Source organism: Aethalodelphis obliquidens, unplaced genomic scaffold (genome assembly GCF_003676395.1).
Source record: "Aethalodelphis obliquidens isolate GAN/ISIS:26980383/991018 unplaced genomic scaffold, ASM367639v1 scaffold38, whole genome shotgun sequence".
Taxonomy (NCBI): domain Eukaryota; kingdom Metazoa; phylum Chordata; class Mammalia; order Artiodactyla; family Delphinidae; genus Aethalodelphis; species Aethalodelphis obliquidens.
The window spans coordinates 1,157,313-1,168,679 of NW_020837982.1; the positions used below are offsets into that span (position 1 = coordinate 1,157,313).

The 11,367-nt window shown below is 55.2% G+C and overlaps 1 protein-coding gene across 2 annotated transcripts in view; it reads left to right on the forward strand.

Moving 5' to 3' along the window:
• ASIC2 (acid sensing ion channel subunit 2) overlaps positions 1-8,271 on the forward strand; it is a 1,014,198-nt gene extending 1,005,927 nt beyond the window's left edge. For both annotated transcript variants that reach the window (XM_027130289.1, XM_027130288.1), the window contains exons 7-10: positions 83-174; positions 3,699-3,778; positions 5,414-5,482; positions 7,338-8,271. In XM_027130289.1, the coding sequence (XP_026986090.1) occupies positions 83-174; positions 3,699-3,778; positions 5,414-5,482; positions 7,338-7,439 (343 nt within the window). In that variant the 3' untranslated portion in view covers positions 7,440-8,271. The remainder of the gene's footprint in view (positions 1-82; positions 175-3,698; positions 3,779-5,413; positions 5,483-7,337) is intronic.
• Positions 8,272-11,367: the final 3,096 nt, after the last annotated feature.

The window sequence follows — 11,367 nt, forward strand, 5'->3', positions numbered from 1 at the left end:
GTCTGTGGGAAAACTGGATTAGATGATCCCCATGGATCCTGAGGGTTCTCACCACGTATGACACTGGACATTTCCTCCGCAGAGAGAACATCCTCGTCCTGGATATATTTTTTGAGGCTCTCAATTATGAGACCATTGAACAGAAGAAGGCGTACGAAGTTGCTGCCTTACTTGGTAGGTCAGAGTGTCTGTTGCACAAATGTCCACGTCTCATGGGGATGGGCCGGTGCGCGGGTTACTCCCTCTTCCCTTTGCACTGTTCCTGCCCCAGAATGGGAAGAACTCCACGTGCTGGAGGTGTTAGGCCCAGTTCATGTCCCAGTCTAGGCCTCAGTTACCCCATCAACACATTGAAGTAAGTGAGCTAGACGCTGTCTCGGGGCCTTTCCAGCGCCATCCTCTTGGGATTCTATGGTCTTCTGCCCCCAGGTTGGAGTCAGAGCCCTGGGGCCATGGCAGGAAGAAAGAGCTGTCAAGTGGAGGGAGGGCTGAGCTGTGGGTGGTCCCAGGCAGTGGGCCCAGGGAGGGTCCCCCATGGAGCCCCCACTGGAAAGCAATTTTGCTGCATTGAGAAGGCCCTGTGCCCCCTGGACTGAGAGCCCTTTGTCAAACACAACAGAAGGGCCATGCATCCCCAGAAATCTACAAACCTGACTGCCACCCCACCCTGGGGCCAGCTCCCCTGGCCCCAAGGGCACAGGATGGATGCAGGAAGTTAATTTCAACACAGTCCCAGCCCAGCGTAAAACTCACAAGACCCCTGCGGGTGCACAGTTAAAAAGACCTGCTCTGGGGCTTCCCTGGTGGCGCAGTGGTTGAGAGTCCGCCTGCCGATGCAGGGGACATGGGTTCGTGCCCCGGTCCGGGAAGATCCCACATGCCACGGAGCGGCTGGGCCTGTGAGCCATGGCCGCTGAGCCTGCACGTCCGGAGCCTGTGCTCCGCAACGGGAGAGGCCAAAACAGTGAGAGGCCCGTGTACTACCAAAAAAAAAAAAAAAAAAAAAAAACCTGCTCTGGACTCGTCCCCCAACTCCCACTCACTCTCAAGAAAGGATCTGGTGTCTGTGGCTTCGAGGAAAAATAGCTCTTGTCTCTGTGAACTGAATCAGGTGAGAATAGAATCCTGGGTGAGGGCGGGGAGGCATACACCTTCTACCTGGAAGTACAAGGGGAGAGCAAGCCACGGGCCACTGCACACCAACTGGGAGAAGGTGGGCAGGTGGCTTCACTGAACCTCAGGTTTCTCATCTGTAAAATGGGTCTAATAAAACTCATTTTGTGAGTTTTCCGTGATGGTTAAATGTGGAAAAGCCCCAGCCCACAGGAGGTCCATAAATAGAGGTTTCTGGCATGTGGACAGACACCATGCCAGGGACCCAGGGCCTACCCTGCGGCACCGTCTGAGCGTGTCTGTTCCTCTCCCAGGAGGCTGGGGAACTGGGCCACAGTTGGGTGCCCGCTGGGCTAAGGTGGTCATCACCTGGGCCTTGGAGATTGTTGTGGCCAAAGGGCCTGTGGCCAAAGGGCCTCATGCCCTGAGCTGGTGGTAGAGCCCTGCTCCTGCCACCTTTATTTCCTAAAGAAGACCAAGGACATGCCTCCTCCACTTCCGTCCCCTCCCCTACATAGGCTCACAGTCACACTCAGACACACACATGCACACACACACACACACACACACACACAGTGATGAGGGCCTGAGCCCCGAATCTGTCAGGAGAGGTAGCTGGTCCCTGCAGCAGATATGAGAGAGCATCTTCCCAGCATCTTGTTCCCACCCAAAATAGCCCGCCGTGAAAGTCCTGCTGCCATCTGTACCTCCCGTGAGGACAGCAAGTGCTACTTGCAAACCGTGAGCCACGGCACCCAATCGGGCCCGTCCCTCCCCTCCCCCCGCCGCGCACAGCGCACCCCTCCCGCGGTGAACACACCCTCACAGACCCACATGCAAGCCACGCGGCTGCAGAGACACGTACGTGCACACAAGTTGCGTGCTTACACACTCACGTGCTCACACCTGCACATGCTCACTCAGACACACTGTGCCCACTCCCACAAAGCCACATTTGGACGCACTCGTGTAGCTACCCTAGACGTGGCTTGCCGCCTATGTAAAGCTGTCGGTGGTCAGACGTATCGCCTGCGTCTATCCCACACGCATTCGCGCACGGCGCACCCAGGCCCATACCCCACGCTCCGCCACACCGCTTGCACAGGCACAGACACACCCCACTCCTGACGTGCACACGCATCGTGCACACTCCCCGATAAGCCTCTACTGAGGATATTAGAGGGGGCGGAGGGGCAGGAGAGGAGGAAAGGGGAGCCACGCTGAGCCCCAAACCAGGTCCCCCCAGGAAGGGCCGCCTTCCCGTCGTCACGGCTTGCTCGCCTGGGGATGTGTTGGTTGGGCTTCTCCAGCCATAATCAGGGGAGGAGTGGGCAGAGGGACTCATCCAAAAGTTCTCAGACCAAGAGGTCAGCCTGGACTCTCCAGGAGGAGAGTACATTCACCCCCAACAGCACCTGCTCTCCCCAGCCCAGCCCAGCAGCTGCCAGTCTTAGAGGTCACAGCTGGAAAGGACTTCACAGTTCATCTCCTCCGACCACCGCCCCCACCCCGACCACCTCCACCACCAAATGTGCCCGGAAGGCAAAGCTCCTGACAAGGTCAGGGCTTATCAAAGCCGCACAGCGAGCTGGTGGCCCCCCTCCAAACGCACAACCTCAGAGCCCCCTGCTCTACCACACTGCCTCCAGAACGAAGCGCTTGGGGCTTTGGGGGGGATCAGAACCCCCTTGAGAATCAGATAATAACTTCTGAAATACAGACTCTCCCTCTGCAAATGCCCAGGTGCACACACAGTGGATCGCATTCCATTCAGGGGGTCTCCAGCCACTGGAAGCTCCCACAGGAGAGCCGTTCTCAAACTCTGGTGGGCCAGAGAACCGCCCAGGCACTTTAGAATCCTGACCTCCAGACCCCAAGCCCAGAGGTTCTGATTGTGTAGGCCTCAGGCAGGTGCAGGCATCTGCACTGATTACAAGGATCCCGAGAGTCTGATGCAGGGGTATCCGAAGACCAGTCTAGAAAGACTGGTCGGTGGGGCCCAACATCCAGGGCAAGGACCTCTACTCTAGGAAGAGACCAAACTGAACGTGTACCTTTAGGTGGGGACACAGGGAGATGCTTCCTACGGCCTAGCCCAAGGGTGAGAAGGACCCCAAGGCGGCCCCAAAGCCCATGTCATGACTGGGGGGTGTCTCTTGTGTTACTGCTCCCAAGACCCCCTCTCAGGGAACCTGACACACGTCTCAAGCTAAACTGTGTCCTCGCCCAGGCCAGGGACCACACGCACCTCGTCTGTTCCCAGCCCAGAGCCAAACCTGAGCCCCACAGTGTGGTTCTGAACGGAAATGAACAAGCCTGTCAGCCCATGAGGTCTATTCCAGGCCCCCCCGAAAGCATCCAGGTTAGTTCCCGTCCCCATGTTTGCTGAAAGCCAAACCCCCCAGCTCTCAGAGCTGTGCAGTGAGGGAGGGACGCGTCAAGGGCCTGGCCTCCCAGCTACACACCCCGGCCCCCCGGGAAGGGGAACCCGTTCAGAAGGCCTGGTTCCGAGTTCTCAGTCTGTTCAGCCCTTCCGGAAGTGCTGTCAGGAAAGCCGAGTCTTTGTCTTCTCTCTCTCTCTCCAGGTGACATTGGTGGTCAGATGGGATTGTTTATTGGTGCTAGTATCCTTACAATACTAGAGCTCTTTGATTATATTTATGAGGTAAGATTTGGGATCGCTCGTGGGGGGATGACCTGGTGCCCTCATCCTGCCCTGACGTCCAGAACCGAGCATGGATGGGGGGAGAGCACGGCCTCTCTTCCCCCAGGGCCGCCTCCCCCTCCCTGTCCATGGACATTGTCTATCACCACCTCCTAGGCACTGGGGGAGGGATGGATGTAAGAGAGACAGAAGCCACAGGCCCCTCCTCAGGGCTGTCTACACTCACAGGGAGGGAGCAGAAGGGATGAGAAGAGGATGAAACTGTGCTGAGGCCAGCCTGAGCCCCTCCCGCTGCTAGGGGGCTTCAGACATGCGTGTGTCTGCACCCTCACACTCACCACACACCACACTCACACACCACATATGCACACACATACACCACACGCACTCCACATACGCCACTCACACACGTGCCCCACGCACACATCACGCAGTTATACCACACTCACATACGACATATGCACACACATATATCACACACACTTATACCACACTCACGTACTACTCACAAATACACATGTACACCACACGCACACCACATGCACACACACACACCACTCACGCATCACACACACTTATACCACACTCACACGCAACATCTGCACACACATACACCACACGCTCCACACACATATATCACACACAGTTATACCGTGCTCACACACACTGCTCACAAATACACACATACGCCACACGCACACCCCACGCACACACACACACCCCTGCCCTCCTGGTGGCCCATCGCCCGAGCAGCGCCTTCCGTGGTCCAGGCAGGTTTCAGGAAGGATCACTCCTGCAGTGCTCATCAGTCCTGAGCAGGGAGAGCAAGGGCACCCCTGCGCTCCTGGCCACCAACAGTCCGGGAGCTGTCACCCTCAGGAGGCAGCTGGACAAAGCCTCTGAAAGCTTCTCACACGACAAACAGTGGCTTCAGTCACTGAGCGCTCCGGGTGCACGTCAGCCTTCCCACTGCCTCCCTCCCCCCAGCCCCGGGATGGCTCCAGGGACTCCAGAATCCCTCAGGGAAGTCCAGGCCCGTCCCCAGGACCGCCTGAGTCTCAGCCTAGCAAACGGGGCCTGCAGAGCAGTGGCCTGCATCCCAGAGGGGGCTGGCGACGGCCAAAGGCCGCTGGGAGTCACTGCAGGGAGCCGGCGGGCAGCGGCGACCAGGGGCCTCTAGAGTGCCACGTCCTGCCTCTCAGCACGGTGACCTTGTTCCCAAACGGGTCCCATGGCCAGATTTCATTCTGCCTTGTTTACTCATTTTTGTGAAAAGATACACAAAATCACAGAAATTGAATCGCACCAGGGAACATATTTAGTAATTACCCTTTCTTGCTAGGAATCAAATGTTAAGAACTCAAGTGTATCCCGATCTTGTGAACTGTGGAGTTGTCAGGCCTCGGAAGTGATGAGTAATTCTGTCCCCCCAGGACAGACAAGGAACCAGCCATACTGGGAGACCAGGCCCTCCCGTGACCCCCTCCAAGCTCTAGCACCTGCTCCAAAATCCCATCTCAGCCCAGAGATTGGGGAGGGGCCCCAGCCCAGCCACGTGGAGGGAGGTCTCTCTCTCTTTCTCTACCTTGGCGCCGTTCTTCTGGCCTGACCACCCCCTTCCTGCCTTTCTTGCAGCTGATCAAAGACAAGCTATTAGACCTGCTTGGCAAAGAAGAGGAGGAAAGGAGCCACGATGAGAATGTGGTGAGGGCAGCCCGGGGTTTGCAGGTTGCTTAGTTCCTCTAGCACATACAGGCCATGTTAACCCAGATGCGGGGGCCGGGTGGGGCCGGAGGGTGGGCCGTGCTTCGTTGCACACCTTTCCGTGGCTTGTGACACTCTGCAGCTCCCAAATCCAACTGAGCCTTGAGCCTCTCTCTGAGACTCACCCCAGAGCCCAGTAGTAAGCCGTGGATGCAGCGGAGACCAGGAGATGCTTCTGCCTGGACCAGTCCAGCTTCTCCCAGGCCAGAGGCCACGCCCCTCTTCTCATGCCTTGGGAGAACCGGAGAGGCTCTGCGTAGGTCCACTCCCTTATTCTGCGGGGCGGCAGAATACAAGCAGGGATGTCCCTGGCATTCTGCCCCGTTTTGAAGGGGACGTAGGGTGTGCGGCCCTGTGAATTCGGTAGTGGCAATAATACCCATCAGAACTGCTAACCATTGTACATGCCTGGTACATGTCAGGCACTGTGCTAAGTGCCCTTAAGGCACTCATCATTTCAACCCGACAGTCACCCTAGAGGAAGGTCTATGCATGAGGCGGCTGCAGCTCAGACCAAGGTTACACTGCAGGTGAGTGTCAGAGCTGGGCACAAAGCCTCCCTAACCACCACTGTCCTCCTCCGCCTCTCATTCCTCGAGCCAGAGAGGGGCAGCACCTCTTATGCTGCTAATTCTTCTTCCCTAACTCAGTCTGCTCCTAGACCCCGGTCTCCACTGAAGGTTGCAGCTATCGCTGGCTTTCCCCAAGTCAGCACCCCGGCCCCAAGAGACCACCCCATTCAATGGGCACTTGCCCCCTTAAAATCATAACATGCCAAAGGGACCCCAGCCCCCTCCTCCTGTTTGGGCTCCCACTTCTGTTCCAGACACTGTTTCTCTACCCATCTCCCAGGCTAAAAATCTCACTTTGATTCTCTCGGGTTTGAACAGAAGACAGCTTCTGTTGAGGACAGAGCAGTGTGGAAGGAGGCCAGGCTCTGGACTCAGCTACCTGCCTGGATCCCAGGTCCCCGCTTCCCAGCCTCGTGTGCCTGGGGCTCGTTACTTCCCTTTCTGATCATCTGCTAAATCACTGGGGCTTCAGGGAGTGCCATTCAGATTAAGTGAGGCCAGGCCCGGAAAGCCGTGAGCTTTGCCTAGTTTATAATGAGCTCCCTCCCCCTCCCCGAGCCGCATTCTTGGCACCGAATTCTGCTCCCATCCCTCCCAGCCTCCAGCCCTCCGCAGCCTGGGAATCACCTGGAAAACTCAAAGCTATCTCAGCCCCACCCTGCTCAGGGACCCAAGACCACTCTTCCCTGGAGCCAGCCTAACCTAAAGGTCCTTCAGGCAGCTGTGATCAGGGGTCAGGGTTCTGGCTGGGGGCCTCCACTGCTTGGCCTCAGCGATTGGCACCCCCTGCCCCAGGCTTGGCCACAGACCAGCCCTCCTCCAGCCCAGGCTGACCCAACAGAGACCCCAAGGGCGAGGGTAGGATGGGCCATCCAAGCTCCAAAGCTACATACCACTCAGATGTCGCTTCAGGTGACGCATCAGGGGACCGCTAGAGAGAAGGTCAAACCAGTCGCTAAGCCCCATCCCCTCTCTGCGGGTGCGGGGGTGGGGGGGTGTGCCTAGGTGGAGAATGGAGAGGATTCTAAAGGCAATGAGGCCCCTTCAGCCTCATGGTCCAAGATGGCAAGCCAGCGTGTGAGATGTCTGGGGCAGAGCAGCTGTGCCCTGGGAGAGCCCACAGTGGGCAGCGTGGTTCCCGGGGCCTGGGCTGGGCTGCGCGGGGGCATCGTGATGAACTTTTGCTGAATGAGCATCAACGCCCACTTTCCGCTTCCCACCAGAGCACTTGCGACCCGATGCCAAACCACTCCGAAAACATCAGCCACAGTGTGAACGTGCCCCTGCAGACAGCCCTGGGGACCTTGGAGGAGATTGCTTGCTGACAGCCCTCCGACTGCCCGGCACCCCCCAGACAGACCTGGAGGCCCAGGACCAGAACAGGGGACGGCAGGCTCAGGTGGGATGACCCCTGCCGACCGACGGAAAGAAGCAAGAGCCCCCTATGCACACATAGCAAACACTCTGTCAAAACCTCGCTCCAGCCTCGTCTGGCACGACGCGTCCTCAGGCCCTGCTGCCGCGCATCCGTCCCTCTTAGGAGAAGTGAGTCACGCTCTGGAACTGTCCGAGAACCGACCTGCCATCACATCTCACTGCCAGATGTAAAAAGCAACTGCATGCTCTGAGTCCTCACGGCACCGCCTCCACGTCTGTCTCCGTACTTGACCCTCCTCCGTGCGGTTTCCAGCAGTCCCTCTGCAGCTGTGCAGGGGGACCAGGTTCCAGCCCTGAAGTCACGCGAGGCCACGCTGGAATCACACCTGCGCGATCAAGAGGGAAGCCGCAGAACTCGACGGCGTCCGGTCCTTGTGTAGTTTGTGAAGGTTCTTAACCTGCCCACAAAGCCCTCCCCCACCTCCCCAAGCCGGCCCACAGGGTGATCAGGGCCACCCCCTCCCCTCCACAGCGGCCCCGGGGACTCATCCGCGGTGCCCACGTCATTCTGCTCTCCCTGTGACACGGCTTGTACAGTCTGATTCTGTTTCTTTGGGGGTCTTTTTTTTTGTTTGTCTGTCTGTCGGAGATCTGTTTCATTTCGTTTTCTGAATTTGGGTTTTGATGTTCTGAGGTTTGGTTTGGTTTTTCCATTTTCTCTTGGCATTTATTTATTTGTGCTTCCAATCACAGTCATATTAAAAGCTGGTCTTGTGGAAATGGCTGAGTCGTCTCTGCTCTTCCCCCGCACTCTTTCTCCCCAAGACTTTAGGAAAGAGCCAGATCTGCCAGGTCAAAAACCACAGGACGAATAGGTAGATAGATGGATAGATAGATAGATAGGTGATAGATAGATAGATAGGTGATAAATAGATAGATAATTAGATGACATAGTTTATGCATTACTTACCTTTACAAAACACGTACGCTCTGTATTCTATTCTATTCTATCCCACATCTTTTTTTTTTTTTTTTTTTTTTTTTTTTTTGTGGTACGGGGGCCTCTCACTTTTGTGGCCTCTCCCGTTGCGGAGCACAGGCTCCGGACGCGCAGGCTCAGCAGCCATGGCTCACGGGCCCAGCCGCTCCACAGCATGTGGGATCCTCCCAGACTGGGGCACAAACCCGAGTCCCCTGCATCGGCAGGCGGACTCTCAACCACTGCGCCACCAGGGAAGCCCCCCACGTCTTTAAACACTATTGATCACCACATTGTAAATGGCTTCCCCACCCCACGAATGGGTCACAGCCCAAGGTCTGAACGACACTGCGCTGGACCACAGGCACGTGGCATGCAGACAGGGAGGCAGAGCACGCCACACAGACCTACAAACCTTAGAGGAGGCCTTCACATCCCTCTGCTCTTCCGTCCTCTGTCCTGGCTTCTCCTGACCCAGCCAGTGAATTCAGGCTGGACACCTGCCCTAGCATGGCCCCCTCGCACACTCCTGCCTTTCCCAACCCTCTCTGCAGCCCACCTCCTCACCCCCATCAGACTGATCTACTTCTGCCTCGCTCCCCACGACTCCTGAGAGCACGTCCATGTGGGAGAGGAGGGGGGGTGCCCTCTGCTGGGGATGGGGCATGCCCTTTCAAGCCCCCCCTAATTCCGCAGGACCAGTTCCTGTGGTCTAACCTTTTACTTCCCCTTACTTCCCCCCACCACTCCCAACTCAAAGTCATCCCCAGAGCCACAAGAAAGACCTAATACGGTTTGTACCTCCCTCCTCATGCACAAGTGCACGGAAAGCACTGGCTAGACCAGGCAGTCTGATCCCTGCTTCGCTATCCAATCTCTCTCTCTCTCTCTCTCTCTCTCTCTCTCTCTCTCTCAACACAAGGAACTGATGGATGAGATCATGCACCTCTCTGGGCTCAGTTCCGTCCATCTGAGTATGAAGATAATACCTTACCTGTGTCTTCACAGATGATCTCCAGAGGCCCCTTCAGACTCGAGGTGCTATGACGGTACTACTCCCCCTGCCAGTGGGACAAGTCACGCCAGCCACACACACCAAGCCGGGGCCGGGAGCTTGCAGTCACCAGGCTCCAAGAGGCAGCTGGGACAGAGCATCCCTCTCAGCTAGGGCTGCCCAGGGCTGTTAGCAAAGCTGGGTTTTAATTTTTAGAAACAGGGTGCACAGCTTCTGGAAGTGTCCTGTTTACGTGTTGTATCTCTGCCGCTACAAAATGACAAACTTAGTGGCTTAAAACAACACAGATGTATTATCTTACAGTTCAGGAGGCCAAGAATCAGACATGGGTCTCACTGGTTTAAAATCTAGGTGTCAGCAGGGCTGCCTTCCTTTCTGGAGCCTCTAGGGGAGAAACCATTTCCTCACCTTTTCCACCTTCTACAGGCTACCCACGTTCCTTGGCTTGTGGCCTCTTCCTCTTTCAAAGACAGGAATGATGGGTTGAGTCCTTACTTCACAAAGACAATGACCTTCTCCTGTAGTCACACCTCCCTCTAACTCAGATCCTCTCCTGCTGGCCTCTTACATTTTTAAAGGACTCAATTAGATTCATTAGATTAGATTAGATTAGACTAGGTTAGATTAGGCACAGCCAATAATCCAGGATAACCCTCCTATTTCAAGGTTGTCAACTAATCACATCTTCAAAGTCTCTTTTGCCATGTAAAGCAACATATTCACAGGTTCCAGGCCTTGGGACGTGGACCTCTTTGGGGGCCATTATTCTGCCTAGCAAGAGCCCTTTGGACCACATAACCTACTTACCCTCATTTTCCAAATGAGCGGACCCAAACAGGGAGGGCAGAGACTTGCCTAGCGTCACACAGTGAGTTAGCAGCGGTGCCCAAACTGCACTCCCAAGCTCCCAGGCTCACAATTCCATCTGTAGGCCCACTTCAAGCAAGAAGGACCGAGTGTGATCATTTTTCCAAACTTTGCCAGGGCATGGAAGTCTTTCTCCTGAGAGAAGTTCACTCCTCATTACGTCAGGCTGGAAAGTGGCCTTCTGGTGCCTAGACTATAGGATGTAGAAGAACAGGAAATGTCTTCAGACTGCTCCCATCAGGGATAGAGTCCAAATTAAACGTCTATTCAGTGAGTTGGGAGTCTGTTGGATGCTTCTGCCTCGTTCCAGTTTAACAGTTTCATACATTTTTTTAAATCTGTAACTTAAATTGCTATTTGAACTGCTTCATTAGCTTCCTGGCTTCCTTTGAAACAAACAAACAAACAAACAAAAACTTCAGATCAATTTGGGGTGGAGTGAAGCCTGTCCTCACAGGTTTGGATTGCTTCAGGCTTCTGTATGTGCCCCTTCCGATTTGGGGATTCTGGCTTTGCTCATCTGGGAGCAGGTCTACAAACTGAACCTGTTTAAAGAAAACAAGACAGGAAATTCGAGAGAATAAATCAATACCCAGCTACTGATTATAATTAACCGGTTGTTGAGCACAGACATAGTTGGAAGCCTAAGTTCTTGGGAGTGGTGGTATTTTTTAGTATCATTATTACAAACAAGTAGCCTTGTGTGCAATCATTCCTTTAATGGAGAAATGATTTCTTTACTGGAGAGGTTTGGCAGACAGAGAAGACCTGGGAATTGTCACATTTCCAAGAGTCACCCAAATGATGACATGATGGCCGCGAGTTTGGACAGATCACAAGCCCAGCAAAGCACAAGGATGAATCATCAGTGACCTCAAAGCGTCACGTCAACCAATCAATTGATCGATCAACCAAATAACGGCATATGATCTCAGAATCGGTGGTCTGCTGCAGTTGGGCGAAAGGAATAAGCATTTCTGTGAGTAGCCTTGCCAGGGACTGAGCGAGCTGCTGC